The 21,861-nt window shown below is 46.4% G+C and overlaps 1 protein-coding gene across 2 annotated transcripts in view; it reads left to right on the top strand.

The window, feature by feature from the left end:
* SPTBN1 (spectrin beta, non-erythrocytic 1) overlaps positions 1-21,535 on the top strand; it is a 204,219-nt gene extending 182,684 nt beyond the window's left edge. For both annotated transcript variants that reach the window (XM_061155435.1, XM_061155436.1), the window contains 12 exons: positions 709-913; positions 1,295-1,669; positions 5,596-5,840; positions 6,939-7,077; positions 7,901-7,985; positions 9,745-9,941; positions 11,037-11,149; positions 11,829-11,892; positions 16,221-16,459; positions 17,677-17,850; positions 19,395-19,437; positions 20,206-21,535. In XM_061155435.1, the coding sequence (XP_061011418.1) occupies positions 709-913; positions 1,295-1,669; positions 5,596-5,840; positions 6,939-7,077; positions 7,901-7,985; positions 9,745-9,941; positions 11,037-11,149; positions 11,829-11,892; positions 16,221-16,459; positions 17,677-17,850; positions 19,395-19,437; positions 20,206-20,424 (2,098 nt within the window). In that variant the 3' untranslated portion in view covers positions 20,425-21,535. The remainder of the gene's footprint in view (positions 1-708; positions 914-1,294; positions 1,670-5,595; positions 5,841-6,938; positions 7,078-7,900; positions 7,986-9,744; positions 9,942-11,036; positions 11,150-11,828; positions 11,893-16,220; positions 16,460-17,676; positions 17,851-19,394; positions 19,438-20,205) is intronic.
* The last annotated feature ends 326 nt before the right edge of the window (positions 21,536-21,861 follow it).

Genomic DNA, 21,861 nt, shown 5'->3' with positions numbered 1-21,861 from the left:
CTGTAACTGCCTTTTGTGTCTCAGACAGACAAGGATCAGCTTTGGGCATTAACCGAGGCAAGTTGGAGGTGAGGTCCTTGGCTGTCTTGGGATGGGGCCCTTTCAGGAACGTGGCCTTCCTCATCTGCAAGGCTGGGCATCGAGTCCTTGTCTGACCGCTTACCTGCTGGAAGGCTATCCTTCTGAGAGAAGTTAGAAGCAGGGTGGCGGGGTGGATGCTGCTCCCCCAGGATCCAGGAAATGGGAGCAATAGGGCCCGCCTTCCTGAAAGGAAAGAGCATACAGCCCAGAGAAGGTCAAATGCTTGCAGACAGGGATGTCATCTGTCCCTTTGGCAATGTGGCCCCTGAGAACAGAGGAAGGCTCCCTCTTCCTAGGCTAATAATTTTTTAACATTAAAGGAAATCCTGACAATCAGAGCCGTCAGTGCAGAGCATTTCGATTTCTGTCCCCTCCCTCTCATCACAATCAGGGTGGCCTTTGTCCTTAATGACTGTGTTTTGTTACATGTTGGCGTTCCGTTACCTGAAGTTGAGGTCAAAGTTGACTTTTATTTTTGGGGCTAACTCAGTTAACCTTCAGATTCCTTTGAGAAATTTTGTACAATGTGACCTCCTGGCATTTGCCCTCATTTGCTATCTCCCTGAAGAAAATGTGGCATTTAAGGCTCACCCACACCCACCCCCCGCCCCGTCTCACTCCCCTCAGTGAACGTATCAGCATGCGGCAGTCCAAGGTGGACAAGCTGTATGCAGGCCTCAAGGACCTGGCTGAGGAGAGGCGGGGCAAGCTGGATGAGAGACACCGCCTGTTCCAGCTCAACCGCGAGGTGGACGACCTGGAGCAGTGGATTGCCGAGAGGGAGGTGGTTGCGGGGTCGCACGAGCTGGGCCAGGACTACGAGCACGTCACGGCAAGTAACACAAGCAGAGCTCGGGTGGGCCTGCGGCACGCGGCAGACTGTAAGAAGCCCTTCTCATTCCCTGTCTGCGAGCAGAGGAAACACCCCAGACTCGAGTCAGAGGTCGTGGGGTTTCATTTCAACTGGGCGCTTTTGTCATCGAATAACTTGGAAGTTGTCATGTTTGAATCTCTGTGCCCATTCCTCTGGTCAGAGGCGGTGGAGCCGTGCTTCTCTCTGCTGCCATGAGTGAGAAGGAAGTCTGATTGACATGAGGCTTTGGATCTGACATCTGTTAAATCAGGTGTTTTTTTCCAAAGGGTGTTCGAGTGATCAGTAAATGAAGTGTTCATGGTGATCTCACTGGTTTCTTTATGCTCATCCCCGTTTCAGATGCTCCAAGAGCGATTCCGAGAGTTCGCCCGGGACACGGGGAACATTGGGCAGGAACGCGTGGACACAGTCAACCACATGGCAGACGAGCTCATCAACTCCGGACATTCAGATGCCGCTACTATCGCTGAGTGGAAGGATGGGCTCAACGAGGCTTGGGCTGACCTCCTGGAGCTCATTGACACTAGAACACAGATCCTCGCTGCCTCCTATGAACTGCACAAGTTTTACCACGACGCCAAGGAGATCTTTGGACGCATCCAGGACAAACACAAGAAACTCCCCGAGGAGCTCGGGAGAGATCAGAACACAGTGGAGACCTTACAGAGAATGCACACCACCTTTGAGCATGACATCCAGGCCCTGGGCACTCAGGTAGGCGGGGCGCCACCCCAGGCTGGTGGGAGGTTCTCTTTCCATACAGCATCTTTGTGCCCCTCTCAACATCTCTCTCCACTCCTTGGCTCCTCAAGCATGCCTCAGAGAATGGCCCAAATTAAATGCACATGCGTGTGCACGCACACACGTTAGACATTGTTGTAGTGCTCCATTTAGGAGAACTTACCAGTCCGTAGTGTTCTCTGTCCCATTTGCAGACACTGTCAGGTGTCCATCCTCCATGATTAAGATAGTAAACCAGCTGCACACACACATTTACAGGTTACGGACCTTCTCAACAAAAATGTGAATTCTGTTGGCATGTCTATCCAGAGTCAGCTTCCTAGGTGATGCTAGTGGTAAAGAACCCACCTGCCAATGCAGGAGACATAGGAGACATGGGTTCAATCCCTTGGTTGGAGGATTCCCTGGAGAAGGTGATGGCAACCCCCTCCAGTGTTCTTGCCTGGAAAATTCCATGAACCGAGGAGCCTGGCAGGCTATAGTCCATAGGGTCACAAAGAGTCGGACACGACTGAGCATGTCCATCCGTAATAATTTCCAAAATGATACCTTATTATTTTGCATCAACCAGAGTCTGAGTTATGTATCGGAGAATAGAGAAAACAAGATTCTAACGTTTTAGTGTGCCTGGTCCTTTCACCTCTCATAGAGTGGTTAACACTCAGGTTTTGTAAAAGATTTCTGATAAAGTGATAACAATATAACAGCAAGGGTCTGTAGTGTAATCACTTTCTAGTTCATACACTCATTTCTGCAGTTTCCTGCTCAGTCTTATATCTGTTAGATGAAAAATAAATTGTATCTTTTTTTCCCTTAAATTTCATGATCTTAGAGAAGTCTGTTTTATTAAAGATACCAGCCCTGAGGACATCAGAGGATTTGTTTTTGTCTTTCAGAAGCACATCAGTGATCTAGTACAGGGGTCAGCAGACTTCTTCTGTAGAAGCCCAGATGGTCCATATTTTTGGCTTTTGTGGGAGATACAGTCCATCACAACTACTCTGCTCTGCCATTGTAGCATAAAGCAGCCATGGACAGTCTGAAAATGAAGAGTGTCTGTATGCCAACAAGTCTTGACACAAACAGGCAGCCCAGGTTCTGCCAGCCCCTGAAACCTAGTGTGTCCACCTCCTTTGGTGTGCTCTGGGAGTTGCTGTGTGGAGGGACCACCTTTACTGCTATTCTCTTCTCCTTAATCTGCTTGTTGTAGAAGGAAAGGTGGGTCACAGGTGCAGCTCCACTCAGATTAAGTGGCTTCACCATGTCCATCAAAGATGTGGAAGATGTGGAGGGAATATTTAAAAGAAATATGTGGAGTGGCTGAGCGTCTGCATCAGGCAGAATTTAAAAGAGCCCACCGTGTGGTGTGAGGGTTTCCAGTCTTTTCCTTCAGAGCTGGTGGTCTCCCTGTTCAAAAGTTCATCAGCTTCCCATGGAAGGTCCTGGAGTACCATGTGAGCGTGTCAGGATGCTGAATGCAGTCTGATCTGTTGTGCACTTGAAGCAGGGTCACCAGAGAAGGTCAGACCCAGGCCTGAATTGAGCCTGTCTCACTATCGCTGGGAATTTAATTTTCCTCCCTAACCTTGAGTTCCCTAATGGTTTAACGATTACAGTGTGTATAGAGCATATGCCATAGCAAGAACTCTATTTGTTGTTGTTTAGTTGCTCAGTTACATCCGACTCTTTGTGACCCCATGGACTACAGCACACCAGGCTTCCCTGTCTTTCACTAACTCCCAGAATGAACGTTGCTTAATTATTGTTACCATTTCTAAAAAGCTTCAGAGAACTTTCACAATGCTTAGAAGGCTTACTAGCAGCAGGTCTTTCCTCTGCACCTATAAAATCATTTGCTTTTAGAACTTCAAGAGACTCCAGAAATGGGGAGTTGCTCTCTCATTGTTTCATTAAATTCCTTCACCATATGGGGCTCAGAGAGATGAGGGAGCCCACTGCGAGTCCAGGAACACCCAGGGCAGGAATCTACCCTGTCAAGCCTGATAGTGTACACCTCTCCATACCCAGTGGGCCAGGCCATTTCAGCCACAGAAGTGTCTGCCCCACCCCTCGTGCACTAACAGCAGAACCTGTGAAGGGAGGGCTTGTGGGTGGACTCCAGAAGCCGGCAGAGTTTGGGGCCCTCTGACCCGCCACCATCCTCCATTCTGCAGGGGAGCAGAGGACTGAGGGAGCTCAATGATGCTCTGCAGGGACTTCTCAAAGTTCATTCTTGTGCACATCCTGCTGTTGCTGGCCTCATCCATCTTGTTTTCTTGTTGAGAGAACAAATTAAAAACAAGTAGAGGCATAGGAAAAGGTGGTTTTTTGTTTTTTTCTTATTTGGAAAGATTAGGTTAGCCACACAGGAGACTGGGCTTCCCAGGTGGCACTAGTAGTAAAGAATTTGTCTCCCAGTATAGGAGATGCAAGACAGGGGTTCAGTCCTGAGTTGGAAAGATCCCTTGGAAAAGGACCCACTCCAGTATTCTTATCAGGAGAATCCTATGGACAGAGGATCCTGGCAGGCTACCGTCCATGGGGTCACAAAGAGTCGGTCACGACTGAACATGAACACACACATGCACACACACAGAGAACATTATCTATTCAAATAGTTTCCTAGGAACTTGCTTATTGTCATTTGAGTGTATACCTGAGCCATAATTGCAGAATATTTACAGAAGTCTCTTACGATATGGAAATCAAATCACATATATGGCATTACTATTATGCACTTTATGTAAAGCATAAGAGAGGGTAGTTTTTGGATATCAGATAAGCCATGATTATGAGTTTCTCTTGTAATGATGTATCCTCCCTCCACCCATCCCTGCCACCCCCGACAAAAACATGAAAGCCTTTTCTTGTTTTTTACCCCTTTTACACAGAAAGTTGATATTCTGTACACTGTATGCTTTGCTTTTTCTGCATTGCCCCATCATCTTGGAGCACTTTTCCTAGAGCCTGTCCCCTTTCTTTATCGTGCCTGCCTGGGAGCCTGTTTGCCACATTTGCAGACACTGTTGGATGACAGTCCTCAATGATTAAAAGAAATAAACCAGATGCACTCATACACATTTACAAGTTAAGGACCTTCTTAATAAGAATTTGAATTATATAATTACTGTTGACATAATTACAGAACACTGCGACGATAAATAACCTTACATGTATATCATTTCCTAGAAGTGTAAAAGTATATGTAGGATAAATTCTGCCAAGTGGAATCATAAAGTCAAAAGGCACACACGTTTGTGGTCCTGGTGGGTACTGCCTGTGCCTTGTGTAGGAGCTGTAAGCCGTTCGTCCCGTCAGTGGTGAGTCAGCTCACTGGCATAGACATCCTGAAGCTTCCATTTTTGCCAAATGAGAGATGACAAATTACAGTATCTCCATGTAGCATCTTCTCATAAGACTCATTTTCATTCCTGTTCCCCAAAGCTTCTTGTTGAAATTTGACTGTTAAGATTTTATCTTCTTTGGCATCAGTTTTTTTTTTTCAACTACAATGAATGTGGCATTTTTATTATTAAAGTTGGAATATTCTGTTGTGGAAGCTCTTACAGGTGATAATGTGTGTACTGTTTCCAGCAGCAACATCACATAGCAATGGAAAAGGTATTTTCAAAATGAGTTGTTCTTAGCAGTGTCTCTTTTGTGATCAAGAACACCTTCTATACCATGCAGGAGCAAATTAGGTATTTATTTTTGGTGGTATGTGAAGGCGTACCATGTGTTTCTGTACCAGCTTCACCTGCCGGGCCACCTGCAAGGACCTTTCCTGACCAGGGCTCCTGTGACTGTGAAGGGGGGACAGTATACAGAGGGAATGGGTGGTGGTGCTGGTAGCCCAGAAGCCCAACTCTGACCTGGCTTATCTCCCGGTGGTTCCGCAGGTGCGGCAGCTTCAGGAAGATGCGGCCCGCCTCCAGGCAGCCTACGCAGGCGACAAGGCCGACGACATCCAGAAACGGGAGAACGAGGTGCTGGAAGCCTGGAAGGCCCTGCTGGACGCCTGCGAGGGCCGCAGGGTGCGGTTGGTGGACACGGGAGACAAGTTCCGCTTCTTTAGCATGGTGCGCGACCTCATGCTATGGATGGAGGACGTCATCCGGCAGATCGAAGCCCAGGAGAAGCCCCGGTAACGCTGCCTGCCCCCCTGACCAGGCCTTGCCCCAGAGCTTCCTGGCCAGAGGAGGGGCGGGAAACGGTCCGGGGGCGAGTGGGGCGCCATTGTTTCACCCAGATGACACAGTTGTCAGGGAGGGAGGAGTCCAGCGTCATCAGGAGCCCTGTGGAGCCCTCCCTGGTTCTCCCCCACCCTGTCCCCAGGGTCCACGCTCACCCAGGCCCTCCCACTCTCGTCTGTGGGCCTCATGCTTCACAGCAGCCATGGATCTTGGGGCTGATTAGTGAATGTTACCCCTGGAATAAGATGGGTTTTCTGTGTCTGTTAGGTTAAAAGAATACTCTGTCCCTTCTTATGCACATTACTAAAGGTGCCTCCAACCCTCCACATCTGCTTTAATGAGGTCCTGGCATTTGTATTTAGTGTTTGTCCTATATCTTGTCTTTGGCCGTGTTTCATGCAGAGCAGTGAAAAGAAGCTCATGGGTGAACAGGCAGGCACATCCACAACCTCCTGTTCACCCCTGCCGGCTCCAGCCCCCACCATAATTAAGAAAGGGACTGTGCCCCAAGAGGAGAAATATGGTTATTACATGTATGAAGCTGTTACGTTTCCTTTGGTCATGACTTCCCAGTCAGTAGGTTTTGATGGATGAGAAGTCTTCATAGTGTCATTGATTTCTTAGCTGGTTTCTGCTCTGTGTCTTCATGTCTAAATAAGGAGACAGTATTTACTGCTCTTTGAAACATGTCCTGAACCTTTGGCAGCTCAGTAGGGCCTGATTGGGGATGGCTGTTACTCCTCTGAACCTTCTTGAAGAGGATGAACTGGATTTTAAAGTAGAAATTTGAACAGAGATCCAGTGGGGTTTTTCTGGTCTCCATTGAGAAGAATGACTATAGCACAAACACATGCAAAGAAAAGTGGGCAGGCTGCAAAGCTGGCCCTGAAATACTCCTTTATGCTGCAGCTCTGTGACCCAACCTGGGCTCAGACTGTGAATCAGACACCGTGCTGTCAGTTTCCATCAGAGTAATTACGTGTTTAGAAACCTGCACGAGCGTTTGAAAAGCTCAGTCTCATAAAGAAGTATTATTTGTATAATTTTAGGGATGTGTCATCTGTTGAGCTATTGATGAATAATCATCAAGGTATCAAAGCTGAAATCGATGCTCGTAATGACAGTTTTACGACCTGCATTGAACTGGGGAAATCCCTGCTGGCGAGGAAGCACTACGCATCTGAGGAGGTATGTGCTGCTTTGCTTTGGGGCCCAGGGGTGAGTGCAGCTGGTGTTCAGATGTAGAATGCCTCTCTTGGGTGTGTATGTATATATTGTACGTATGTATGTGTATGCATATATATTTACACACACAGAGAAATCTGTGTTTGCATTCATACATACCTAAGCACATGCTTACATGTATTTCAAAACTGCTTGCTTCTTTCTTGTGTGTTAGAATAAGGCATTTAGGCAAGACTGTAGGTCTAAAACCAATCAACTTGTGGCCCAGAAGACAATTTTCAAGGACCATGGCTGAGGGTTCATCCACTCTCACCTCCTCCATCGGTCCTCCACATGGGTGACACCCCTTCTCTATCCCCCATGCCCTAGATCAGTTTGCTCCTTAGTGCATGGTCGCCAAGTCAAGTTAGGATGCTGGTGATACTGAGGTAAGTGGCTGTCAGCGTGAGGCCCCCTTCGAGGGCTCAGACATGCCCTCAGAAAGCGTGGGGCTTGGCCCTCTCACTCCCCCTCTCTTCCTGCATGTGTGCAACCCAGGAGCCCCGGAGTCCGGAGAGGGCTTGCTACCTTGCTGGCCACCTCGCAACAGAGCAACTTCGGGTGGAGCTTGGCCTTCCTCCCAGCCCCCTCTGGAAGGCACGTCGCCATGCTTTTCTCTCCTCTCCTGGCACACAGGTGGACTGAGTGGTCCTCACATCTTTCCTGCCTTAGTGGTGATCTCTCTGTAAAATGTGTTGTTCCTACATAAAGTGGCCCATCAAGGGGCAGACTAGGAGGATGTGGTCCAGGCTATTAAGATGTTCCTGGGGTCCTTCTTTTCTCACAGATCAAGGAGAAGTTACTGCAGTTGACGGAAAAGAGAAAAGAAATGATTGACAAGTGGGAAGACCGATGGGAGTGGTTAAGACTGAGTAAGGATATACTGAATCTCTGATCTTTCTGGGTCCCCACTGAAAGCAAGCGAGTTTATTTACCTGCTTTAATTGGTTTGATACAGTGTTATCTCTTACTGATTTTTGGAGCCTTTCTGAATGCTTGTTTGTTAATATCTTAAATATTTAACTCTTTCATGCTAATAAGTATTTTTAAGTGGTTCTCCATGTCACCTTCATTATCTTTCATTCCCATGATTGCCCTCAGGGCTGTGAGTGGTATATAGGTGTGTAGGAACAGCCCACAGGATGTGCATCCCTCTGGGGGAGTGCAGCAAAGAGACCCCTACCCCCCAGTTATCTTTAGGAAGAATTGTTACTGCAGAGTCAAGAAGATGGAAAGTTGGCTTGGTTAGGTCTTAATGAAAGCTAACAATAATAAAGAATTTTCAGTGAAGCAGGCATTATTCTAAGTATTCTATATGTTTTTTCTTTATTTACTTTACACAATAATCTTCTGAGGTAGGTTCTATTTTTAGTCTCATTTTATAAAAGAATATGTGAGCCAACAGAATTTATAACATACAGTATTGGGAGTAGTATTTATGAACACCAAAGGTAGTCCAACTGAAGCATTATTTATCGTATTTACCGTATTCTGCCATTCGGTGCTTGGGGCTCCAGACTCTGTCTTTACAGCCTTATTCTCAGGTATCAGAAGTGCTTTCTAGAAGCAGAACCCAAGGGTCCTTTTCTAAAAAATGTTAGGCCTCATTTCTTGAGCGCCTCATCTCAAGAAGTCCCACTCTTGACCATTCTCTGGGTGAGAATTTGGTCTTTTAATTTTGCCCATTCCCTGGGCAGGTTCATTTCAATTCAGCAAAGCCCAGGGTACACCCCACACTGTGAACTAGACACCAGGTTGTGTGCTGAGCAATCCTGATGAGGTGAAAAGTCCCTCGTGTGGTGCAGTGTTGGGGGCACCACAGTGACACCGATGCTGCCCACAGTCTTTTTCTTACCTGAATGGCCCCAAGCACTGCTGCTTAATGTGTAATGAAAGTGCCAGCCAGCCATAGCACAGACGGAGCAGGCTCTGACCTGCCTTCTCACAGTGCAGTCGGTGGAGGGCACGCTGTGTTTTCTCGAGTGGAGGACAGAATGAATAAAGCAGAAGCCTTTTAGCCCATACCATCCCCACTTTGTATAGGGCTCCCAGACCCTTCTCTCCCTTTCAACCCCCAAAGTAAAACATAGCACTTCCAACCCAGAAAGTGTGATCGGTGAATGTCTGCTCCATCAGGGCCGTCTGGTTGGACATAGGTTGTGAATTCCTGCAGGGCTCCAAGGCTCACTTCACTGTAGTAGGGCTGAGTGAGCAGAGCGTATATTCTGGTCCTACATGGTCTTGTGGCAGCCACTGTTCTCATGGGACTCTTTAGAACCTGTACTGTGCTGGTCCAAATTGAGATATGCTCCAAGTATAAAATTTCAAATATGGAAGAAAGAAGATGTAACACAGCTCAGTAATCTTTCATTTTTTTTTTTTTTACTGATTACATGTTGAAATAGCACTTTGATATATCAAGTTGTCTAAAATGTGCTTCTGAAATTAATTTCACCTGTTTTTAATGTGGCTAGTAGAAGTTACATGTGTAGCTCCCCTGATGTTTATGTGGACAGAGGAGGTCTGGACTAGACTAGGTGGCTTGTGCAGGCCGCTGCCACTAGAGGGCAGCACCACCCCCGGTTGCCCAGTCACCTGCCCACATACTCACTCTCGGCTCTCCGTGTGCAGTCTTGGAGGTCCATCAGTTCTCAAGGGATGCCAGTGTGGCTGAGGCCTGGCTGCTCGGGCAGGAGCCCTACCTGTCCAGCCGAGAGATAGGCCAGAGCGTGGACGAGGTGGAAAAGCTCATCAAGCGCCATGAGGCTTTTGAAAAGTCTGCAGCGACCTGGGACGAGAGGTTCTCTGCCCTGGAAAGACTGACGACGGTGAGTGACCACTGGGAGCCGGGATGCTCTGTGGTGGTTCCCATGGGAAGCTCTGCTTCCTGCTCAACTAGACCTGGGAGCTCATGTCATTGCTCTGTTCTTAAAAGCATGAAGGGTCTTCCTGGACTTGGTGTTCCTCCCGGTACAGGACCTGGGGAGACGGCCCAAGGCGACTGCTCCCTCAGTCACTTCCTCAGTCACGGGCACAGAGATCCGTGATCACTTCCTGTCTGGGCATTGATTGATTGGGGTTTGCTTTCTTCTTTTGGTCTATTTTTTTTTCCCTATATCTCATAGAAGCTGTGGTCATAGCTGTACAGTTATCTTCCGATTTCAGAATTGGAATTCCCATCAAGCAGGAGTAGCTTATCCTAGACCACCAGGCTCTCCCCAGTCCTGATGATCTCTTCTGCCAAAATAAAAGCTTTAGAATAGGACTTGCTCACTGGTGATCTCTCTCCCAAGACACTTGCACTACCGGTGGAAAGCTGATTCTTTATGCTGTACAGAAATGGTATTCTTCTTAGAATTCTGGGCTTCTTAGCTATATCTGTATACTTCTGTGCTAAAATGGAATACTATGGTACTCACATACTGCTCATGAAATGGGTTAGTTTCATTTGGACTAGTTTGTGGCTTTTTAAAATGTGTTATTGGGATTTAGCTAGACCCAATCCCCACAGCAGCACAAGAAGCCTCGTTGGGAGTTACTGCAGCTCTGACTTCGTGGTGTTTGAGCTCTGATGGGAAGTCCGGCATGGACCTTGCCACTCAGCTGCTTTCTTCCTCAGTGAATTCAAGGGCTGCAGAGTTCATGTAGCAATTAAACTCAATGTCCCAGGGCCACACACAACTCCCAGGGATTCTGCCAGCCCGTACAGTGGATCTGCTTCATCATGCAGACCTTGGTTTCCTGTGGCTTAGAGTTGTAGCCTCAGTTCCTATGACCTGAATGAGCTTTTGCTTAGGATGTCAGAGCTCCAGGTCGTCCTATGTGATCCAGTGTAGAACACACAAATAGGGCTCACCTGGAACCCTTTCCTTAAAAGAGGCAGAGTTTGGGGCTCTGCCAGACATCACGGTGTTCTTCCTCAGTTGGAGCTACTGGAAGTGCGCAGACAGCAAGAGGAAGAGGAGAGGAAGAGGCGGCCGCCCTCCCCTGAGCCGAGCACGAAGGTTTCCGAGGATACTGAGTCCCAGCAGCAGTGGTGAGTCACAGGCAGCCCGCCTGCCCGCACCCAGCTTCAGTGACAAGTGGGGTTTAGGGAGCACGTTTCTGTGCTGTGCTGTGCCCTTTCTGTCAGCCATTCTGCAGACAGTGTGGACCCCATACAGTCACATTTGAGGACACTGACTTGTCCATAGTTACGTTGCTGGGTTGGCAGAGAAAGTGGAATGTAGACAGCACTCTCTGCTGTGCACACGTGTGTACACACACACACACACACACACACAACTTCCCCAGGAGTAAATGGATGGAGTGAACCACCCAGATTTCAGGCCAGGGACTGCATGGTGAGGCATTCTGAACGTTCTGGGTGATTTCAAACAAAGGGCAGAAACTACTCTCTGTTTCAGAAAGGCTGAGTATTTTGCTGTGGTTAAAGCTCCGTGACAACTAATGCCACCTCTGTGGGCACTGATGCCTGAGGTCTCACTCTCTATCTAGAGTCCATTTGAAACACTTGAAAATCTTTAGAAAGAAATCCCATTATGTGAAAGAGGGCTGTTTATGTTTTTCTGAGAGAGGCTCTAATAAAGTTGACCTGTGTTCTCCCCCATCCTGCCTTGCTCTTCTCTTTCTCCTCTTTTCTTCTTCCCCCCTTACCTTCCCTCCTTCCCCCTTTCCTCCTCTCCTCCATCTTCTCTTCCCCTTTTTCCCAACAGGGATACTTCAAAAGGAGAGCAAGTTTCCCAGAATGGTCTGCCAGCTGAACAGGGATCTCCACGGGTTAGTTACCGCTCTCAAACCTACCAAAACTACAAAAACTTTAATAGCAGACGGACAGCCAGTGACCAGCCGTGGTCTGGACTGTGAAGTTCGCTACTGTTTGTCAAGAACCAGTCTTTCCAAATCCCATTGGTTTGACCTTTTGGCGTCCACTTCACCCACAGTGTTAAAAATTTTACTGACTTCGTAGTCTTCCTTGATTTCATATTTGTTTGCACTTAATTCATGTTTATTTGAGTCTTTTAACTGATGGATGCTCCATTGCCTGAAAGCAACCTACGTAATTTTTGTTTATTTATCATGAGCTTTTTACTTTATTAAGATGTTGCAGCAAAAGCCTTACGTGAGTAATTGAAATTAAATGAGATTACAGCAAAATGAAGAAGAAAACTAGAATCTGACAGGTATGGCACATCCAGTTGTACTAACAGGGTGCAGTCCTGCACCATACGTAGCTCCCTTCACAGATGTTATTAACCTGCGGCAGTTCACCAGGAACTAGGAAGACTGGTGGATGAGGAGGGAGACCTCCGGTACCAAGATTGAAACCTAAGGTCAGCTGTGTAACATTCCATGAAGGATGTAGTCATTTATTGAGAAACAATAGAAAAGAGTTGAAGCTGTTGTAGGTACAGAATCTGAACGGTTTTGAGACCCTCGGATCATTTATTACCTTTTTACAAACCCGTTCATCTATTTTTTTCTGCCAAGTCCTGAGCTGAGAGTGGTAGGCTCGCTGACAGCTCATTAACACAGCTGGCCTCAGGAGTCTGGTGCCCCCACCTCCATCTGGGTCACTGTCAGTGCTGCTGGGGCGTGGATCCTGGTGGGTGAGGCAGCACTTCTTGGCTTGGCATGTTTGGGAAGCCTGCCCAACCAGACTTCCATGCCTTTCTGTCCAGTTGATGACTTCAGGGTGTCAAACTGTTTAAATTTTTCCAACCAGTGGAACAAAAGCCGTGCTGGTTCACCCTGATTACTTGAACACTTGGGAGACCACCCCAGGAGCCATTGCCTGCCTTCAGGCTCCAGAAGTTTTCAGTGTCTCTTTAGACAGAAATTCCGTTGTGTGTCTCGTATGGATCTTCCAGTTCATTTTTCATTTTCTTATGACTTTTTGTGGCACTCTCTAATAAGGAGTCTTTTAAGATATTGTTTATCAGACCACCAGCAGGGATCGAAATGTTTTATTAGAAATTCTATTCCTTAGGAATAAAAGCTAAAGAAAGGGATGATTTCCTGGTACCAATAAAGGCAGAACCAAAGCAGGTCCACATTACATGAAAGCTGTGTGAGACATTCACTTACTCATTTGCCATATTTAGATGTTAGTGGAATCAGAAGACCTGTTTTGATATGTGTTCTCCATGAGTTAAGTCTAATTTGTCTTTTCATTTCATGATGCATGTCTTTTTTTTCTTTTGTCAGGATAACATCATATAGCATCTTGTTTGTTTTTTCCTTATTTCTATGTACATATCTATCTACTTGCGGCTGTAGATGGGTATATAGATAGATGCCAAGCTTCTTATGTTCTGGGAGTAGTATGCACCATTGTTGGGTCTCTGCCTTAAAACATACCAAAATTCATTTTAGAAAAAAGTACTGCTTCATCTTTGGTCATTAGGGAGCCCAGTTCCTGGCTCCAAATAGTATGTGTCATTGATCTCTATGTATATATGTGATGTGTCCATATATATATGTTTAAATTTTGTATCAGTAGGACTAATACCCAATTTTATGCCTTTTGTATTCAGAAGACCAAAAAAAAAACAGAAGCCACATAAGCATAGAGAGGAGTGCTGTGATGTTTCTGGCATTTGTTCTCATGCCTATTTTTAATCTAGATTTTTAAATTGTAGCTTGCCAGAACAAATTTTTAGTTGTAATTGGATTGTATCAGAAGAAGAAAAGCTCTTTTCATTCTTCTGAGTTACAGTGCAGAGACTCAAGTTAATGAACTTTTGACAATAGTGTTGCTTCATGCACTTAGAAAACCAATCAGGCATTCCATGTGCTACTAGTTGTCACGTTGCATTTATGTTCACCTTCTGATTGAACTATCTCAGGTGTATCCAGCCACTAAAGCACTCTGGACTAATTGCTAAAGAGAAGCAATGTCAGGTGGGGGTGGGGGGGATCCACAGGTACCCACTGGTCACAGCACTATGATTTGCTTTTGATGTTTGTCTCTAGTTGCGTGTTGTCTGTTGGCATGCTTAAGCACATGTCCATTAAAATTCATTTTGTTCCTTTTATTTCCCTTGTTTTCTTGGTTAGTGATTCATTTGCATAAACATTAATTATCTCTGCATACTGGTTTGGGGTTTTCTCTTTCCTTCTAACGCTAAAGAAAAAAATTTTTGCTGCAGAATTTCCCCCAGCTGAGGCTTCCCCTGGCCTTCACTTGCCTTGGAGTCTGACCAAGTATGAGAAATTTTAGCCTTTTCCCAGTAAACATTCCGCTGTCCAGGTCATTGCTGTCACTTGCAGTTTTTGAGTCACACCTGCAGCACTAATTTTTTTTTTAACCTGGTTTCTGTCCACACTAACCCCATGTCTCCTTGGACTCACGCCTGACACAGGCCTTCCAGACCAATCGCATACTTCTCCCCACTAGAAGTCTCTTGAAATCTCACACCAAAACAGATTAGTCAACCTTAAAGTCCACTCACTCTCTTTCGACTCAGGGGTGTTTTATTGTTTGGTCATTATCTCCCCTCTGTCTCTCCTTTAAAAGTGAAAGGCAAGAGAGATATTTAAATATCCCATTCCTTATAAGCACATGTCTGCAGGCTGTCACTTGCAAGGCCAGGATAATCACCATGCATCTTGCCCATGCCTCTCCTCCCTCATGATCCTGTTTCCACATTGCTGTGTGGATAAAGAGGTCTAATCACAAACACCCTTCCAGTGCCTCGCCTCTGCTCCCACCCTAAACTCCAATGTGGACAGTGATAGTTTGTTTAGACAGAATATAAACTTGACTCCTGCCCTATCACTTAGGTAAGATCCAACAGAGACATCCAGTTCCCAAGAGTTGACATATCTGATGTTCAAGCAGTGGTAGCCAGTCTCCCATTGATCCTGTTGAGGTTGTTGCTGCTAATTTGGTGTCACTCGGTTCTGGGCAGCAGTGGTGGGGGACATTACCTAATGAGCGTGCCATTGACACCTCCATGTTTGTCCGTGTACGAGGGGTGCAGGTTGTCTGTAATCCACTAAAGCGTCAGCCACACCCAGCTTTAGTAACTCGCTAATCCCACACCCTGGGTGTATCAGCCAGGGGCCCGCTACAGTTCATGGTACACAGTTGATGGCACACAGGCTGAAAGCGATAATGAATGGAGAGACCCTACCGCATTTCCCAAGCCGAAAAGCCGTGAGGGTTACCATAGCAATGAGCTTGGGAAGAAACAACTCCCGAAGACGACTCCAGCCTGAAGGGTCAGAGCTGCTGGAAGCCTGGCTGGCTGGGCTTCCTCGTCTCAGTGCAGCAAGGCACCGTGATCAACCAGCACGTGATGGGGAAGGCCCTGGTTCTGTCTTTGTTTGGGGGTAAATAGCCGTGTGGTGTTGAGTGACTGTGATTGGCTTTTCCAGCTCCTTTAACACAAACTACAACCCACTCACGATACAACTTCTGCAGACGTGGTTACATTGATGTTCGTTGACTTGCCTCATTTCCTTCCAGCTCTTAAGTTTCAAAGTCTAACGGGGATGGTAGACATGAAGTGCATGATTGCTGTCTTAATTTCTGCATGTGTTTATGACCACGTGTCGGGGGGTGGGCGGGGACGGGAGCCGGAGAGCATTTTCAGAAATGGAAGGTCTTTTTTGTCTGACTCTGGGGGAATGCCGTGTAGCTCTGATAGAGTTGTCTCTCCATCTGTTTGTGAATGCCCTTTCGCTTCAACTTCAGCCCTCCTGGTGGCGTCCTTGGTTGTAAGGTGGCTGCTGTATAACGTCCGCTCTTTCACATTTAATGCGTGTGATTGTTACTGTTGTCCTTTTGTTTTAACGTAACCATAAGAGGAAATGATCTGAGTTCTATTAGAGAAAATGGATTGATCAGAGGAGCAGAGTGCAGTAAAACTCATCCTGGCATTTCGCTTTTCTCATCTCCCCGTAAACGGGCGGGTATTAATCCACCCCCACCTTCTAATGTCCTTGGTGTCCAGCTAGCTTTGTGGGATGTGCAATGGTTTTACTGTACTGCCTCGATCTGTGCCAGGCATTTATACACAGCCACGTGTGCGAGTCAGAGCGTATGTGGTCCCCCCCCAGGGCTCATGGGGTTAGCTGAATGGCCTCTCCACTGTCCCTAGATGGCAGAAACAGTGGACACCAGTGAAATGGTCAACGGCGCTGCAGAACAGAGGACGAGCTCGAAGGAGTCCAGCCCCATCCCCTCCCCGACCTCCGATCGCAAAGCCAAGACTGCTCTCCCAGCCCAGAGTGCCGCCACCTTGCCAGCCAGGACCCAGGAGACGCCCTCGGCCCAGATGGAAGGCTTCCTGAACCGAAAGCATGAGTGGGAGGCCCACAATAAGAAGGCCTCGAGCAGGTAACAGCGCAGAGGCCGGCGGTCCTGGGGGAAGTCAGCCCAGCCCGTTAGAGGTGGAGGTGGATGGCTTTCAACTGAGAGGGGAGTGTGTGTGTGTGTGTGTGTGTGTATCTGGTTGGTTCTGTAGCTTCTTGGGCATCACATCCTTTTTGGGAAGTGGGAGTAGAGTGCTTTTATTCACCGAGACAAGGAAGAGTTAAGTGTGTGAGAGAACAGCGAGAAGAGGCCTTAGTAGGCCTGAGAAGGAAGGCCACTAGAGAGGGAGGAGTCTTCCCTAGAGTGAAGTGACTTCACTGCTATTTTTCCTCTTTGTGGGTTAAGTGGGTTGCTTAATGTGGTTGTTTAAGTCACCTTTTCTCCTATCAGTCTTTGTACTGATTATCTCCCAATAGCCCTACTTTTATTATGTTCATTTTACAGATGAAGAAACTGAGGTTCTGGGAGGTTAAGAAAGCTCACCCGTGTAATACTAGTAAATGGCACAGCTGGCACACCCTAGTAAAACTACCTGACTCCACAGCCTGTGTGCTTAACCAGTAAACTAAACTGCCTGGGACCCACCACGTACAGTTCTACAGGTTGTACACTGCACAAGGGAATCCCATCTAAGAGCTGCCATCCACATTGAGAACAGTATAATTTATTTGTTAATACAGGAAGGTAGCAGTAAAGTGTCTTCTAATAAAAGCAGTGTATTAGGGCAGTTTGCCATATCCTGAGAGGAGGAAGGCTACCTGTTTCTAATTCAGCCAGTGTACCATAAGTGCTCATGGTCCTGAATCTGCTTTGCTATCAGGTTGCCAGGCCACAGTACAGAAAGATGCTGAGATTGAAGAGCTACTTAAGGACAGGCACATTTCCAATAAGGAGCCTGGCCTGTACCCCGTTACCACAAGAGGGTACCAAACACCCACAAAAAGCTTTCCGGTCAGAGCCAAGACTCTCTATTTAATAAAAGAGGGCGCTGTATTTTTCTTCAAAGTCAGAGTAAAAAATATCCTTCAAAACCTGCCATTGTAGCAACATATGGTTTTGTCTTGGGAGTCTGCAGAGGAATTTTGTTGCATTGTCTATTTTTAACAATTTAGGAAGAGCTTTTATTATAACAGGGAATCGTACCATGTTGTGTGGGGACCATTTTCGTATTAAACAGACTCAGTTCTTTAAGGGGAAGTGCAATGGAGGAAAACCTTGTCGTGCCTTTCTTTATGGCTCAGGTCCTGGCACAATGTTTATTGTGTCATAAATAACCAAGAAATGGGTTTCTACAAAGACGCAAAGACAGCTGCTTCAGGGATTCCCTACCACAGCGAGGTCCCTGTGAGTTTGAAAGAAGCCATCTGTGAAGTGGCCCTTGATTACAAGAAGAAGAAGCACGTGTTCAAGCTCAGGTGAGAGTTGCCAGAGAGTGGGGGTGTGTGTGTTGATTTTTCACTCCAGGCATTGGTTTTCTTAGATGCTGTGATCAGTTGGTTCCTTTCCTCTACCATCTAAAAAGTTACCAAAAGAGTGAAGACGGAATAGGCATACATCTCAGTTAGGGTCCCCAGCGTCTCTGTGGTGAACGGCACAGCTGAACATTGCAGAAAAGGAGCTTTCGTTTTTTATCAGATGGAATTTAGTATTTCTAAGACAAGGTGAGCTCGTCACATCTCACAGTTTAAGGGACACTTAGAAAAATAGTTTACCCATCGTGCAGTCCACATTCAACTCCCCACAGAGTGGATCCAAGCTCAGAAGTTCTGCTTATCCTTGGAAATGGGCAGAAAAATCAGGTTTTTTTTGTAAAAACATAAAAAGTGAAAACGTTAATAGATAGGATGACTGATTCTAATCTGATCTGTTGCTCTGGGATCTGGAAAGCTTTGGTCTTCGGTTATGGGTGTGTCTGACGCCAGCTGGACGAGGCCAAGGACCACAAATGAGAGCGATGCAAGTGATGTGATTTCTTGAGCTCTTGGTGAGCACAGGAGGCAGGTCCCGACCTGGGACGCTTTCCATACTATAACATCCGGCGCAGACAGCCAGGCTCCCTGGCTGCCTCCCTCTGTGCTTCCCTGAAGCAGTGTCAGAGGGTTGGGACGTTGGCAGAGAGCACCTGACTCCTCTGCACCAGTGTTGCCCACTTCCTCTTGACGCAGCCCTCCCTGCCAGCCCCTCCGTGTCACAGCAACAGCCTCACCAGGGCAGTTTCTTCGCTTCTCAGATGTATGTAAGAAGAGAAATCTAGGAGACCTTTTCTGTGACTTTCTGTCAGTTCAGAAAATCTGGTATTTGTTAATGTGGGGCATATAAATGCAGTGGCAAGATTTCAACAGGGCTAATGATTTTCAAAGAACTTTCTCTTGCATTCAGTTTAGAGCAGTGATCAGTTATTCAAGTGATCTTTGCCACAACAAATCCAGGTATAGCTACGTTTGGAACATTTTTGATCCTTCCAGTGAGTGAAACGGGGCTTCTCAGGTGGCATTAGTGGTAAAGAACCCACCTTAATAAAAAAGAACCCGCCTGCTAGGAGACCTTAGAGATGTGGGTTCGATCCCTGGGTCAGGAAGATCCCCTGGAGGAAGAAATGGCAACTCACTCCACTATTCTTGCTTGGAGAATCCCAGGAACAGAGGAGCCTGGCGGGCTACAGTTCATGGGGTCACAAAGAGTCACACACGGCTGAAGCGACTTAGCACACATGCGGTGATTAAAACACTCAAGTCACTTGTGTATATGGGCCCAATTTTTATATGGCCTCTTGATGTCCGGGGGGTGGCTGCCAATCCCAGGCAGGCCCTGAACACATTGAGTGGTGTGTACAGGGTTCCAACAGGCATTTCTAATGTGATCCTGTGGCCTGCTTATGTCCCACAGAGGATGTGAGAGTTAAGGGGTTTTTTTTTTTCTTAAGTTATATTGTGACTGACTTTCTTCTTTCAAATTACAGACTAAATGACGGCAATGAGTACCTCTTCCAAGCCAAAGATGATGTAAGTTTTTAAGATTCTTTCTTTTTTTCAAATGTTTGTGGCCTGATGAATCAGCATTATATATGATGCTCTTCACATGAGTGATGATCAGCGGTGGCTTTTGTCCTCTGGTCTCCACGGTCACAAATGCTGGAAGGTTTTCTGTTCTTCTATGTCAGTCAGAGGCAGTAAATGTCATCTCATTTTTCTCCCACCCTGGCAGGAAAGCTAGCACAGGGTCCCGTGAAGAACTGTGGGTGACCCACAGGGAGGTGGTCTCCAAACCGGTGTGGAGCCCACGACCCAGCCGGGAGCCGCCCCTCTGCGCCCACTGCACTCCACTGCCTTCAGCCAACCATCGCTTGGCTGTATGGTCAGCCAATGAGAAAACAACATGTGTAGGGCGTTAACTCAAAAAAAAGCAACTTCTTTAAGTTATGTGGTATATCAAATAGATTTCAATTTCAAAAAAGAAAAAGCACTTTCTGGGGTAGGACCTGACCCCCATGCTGTAAGCCAGTCTTCCAGCTTGTCACCTTTGTAGGACTGTATACTACATGGGGACCTTCAGGTACTGTAAACTGAGTTCTGGTGAGCATCGAACCATGGTCACAACTGTCCTGGTGAAGCAGACGTTTGTTAGAGAGCCACTGTCCCTTCTCAGGCAGCCATGCTTTTCCTAAGCTTTCCAACCCACAGCAGCTCAGACGGTCACCCAGGTGGAGTGAGAGTGTCTCATGTCCATCCACCTTAGATGAGTCTCACCTCTGTCCCCCCTCCTTCATCCAGGAGGAAATGAATACATGGATCCAGGCCATCTCCTCTGCCATCTCCTCTGATAAACATGAGGTGTCTGCCAGCACCCAGAGCACGCCAGCATCCAGCCGGGCTCAGACCCTGCCCACCAGCGTCGTCACCATCACCAGCGAGTCCAGTCCCGGCAAACGGGAGAAGGACAAAGAGAAAGACAAAGAAAAGAGGTTCAGCCTTTTTGGCAAAAAGAAGTGAACTCCTTTCTATCACTTCCTGCCCTTCTCTTCTTACCTTTTCAGTGAAATTCCAGCATGCAAGCTCAGAACCAACACATTACTCTCTGTGCCTAAATGTTCCTCCATGTGGTTGATTTTTTTTTCTTTTAATTTATAGAGCATTTCTTGGGGAGGGTGGGGAAAAATACAACCTAAACACTTTATCTCCAAGTTAACAAAAGTTTGAGGTGCAGAGGGAAGACCAGATTTTTTTTTTAACGAAATTATATAGATTAGATCTCAGTATTTAAACTGTTCCTCAATTTTGTGAGGCTGTGTTGGAAATAACCCGCCTCTAGTGCTGTTGGTATGCAAGGCAGCGGTGCTTAAACAATATTTCCTGTGCTCACCACAGACAAAACGTACCAATGTCCCGACACCATTCTCTCCCATTTACTACCAGTGGTTACCTTGAGTCTTGACTATTAGAAGCGCCCATGATGGGTCTGACCTGGATTAAACAGATTGTGTGTTATGCTCTCGCTGCAGCCACAGTGCAGCCCCATTGTTAACTCTACAGACCAAGCCACTTGTACCTGGCATCACTTACTAACACACGACATGCAGCTTTTCTGCATCAACCTGGACAGCAGTTAAGAATGTCGGGATACAAGGAGGAATAGAAAACTGATACTGTTTTAAATAATCTGTAATTTCAATTTTTTTTTTTTGCTGAAATACATTATATTGTATGTTTGAGATAATTCTAGTACAAAGTATAATAAAACTAGATGTATAATAAACCCTTTAAATCATTGGTAAGTGTACAAGTGGAACCGAGGCATTTACTGGACAAAGTCATGTTACCCTAATGGTTACTTGCTTGTGCGTTACCACACTGTGTTATAATTTGCTTCATTACCTTGCTCTTTGATACATAGTGTGCATTTCTCTGTCACTGTAACGATTATAATGACAAATTTTCATCTTACTGCACAATCAAAATGGCATTGATAGGAATGAACTCCAGAGGCTGGGCCTGACAGGGAGGTTGGTCACTCAGGCCCGGTGCTCAGTCGTATGACCTGTACCTCTCAACTTTTGCCCTATCTGTTAAATATATGCGATGTCATTAAATGCTTTTAAATCTAGCACGGTGGGTGACTGTTGTTTTTCCTCTCCTTGCGTGCATGCCATGTAGGGAATTTGCACAGTGCAAAATAGCAAACGGGAAACATGAGACTGTCCATCTGTGTTCCTGTTGCACATTTGTGTGTATGTCTGGTGTCCCAGCTTTGAAAAATCACAAGAAACAGAGCAATAAATATGGAATGTTTTGTAGCCATACATCCAGATTTTATCTTTTATTTATGAAAATGTTATCAGAAAGCTCGCCAAACCTGAGCTCTGAGACAAGGGTTCAAAAACATTTTCAGGAAATAGAGATAAGTAGGTATTTTAGGCTTTGTAGGCCATA

Source organism: Dama dama, chromosome 11, assembly GCF_033118175.1.
Source record: "Dama dama isolate Ldn47 chromosome 11, ASM3311817v1, whole genome shotgun sequence".
Classification (NCBI taxonomy): Eukaryota; Metazoa; Chordata; class Mammalia; order Artiodactyla; family Cervidae; genus Dama; species Dama dama.
This window is presented reverse-complemented; position numbering and strand designations above follow the sequence as displayed.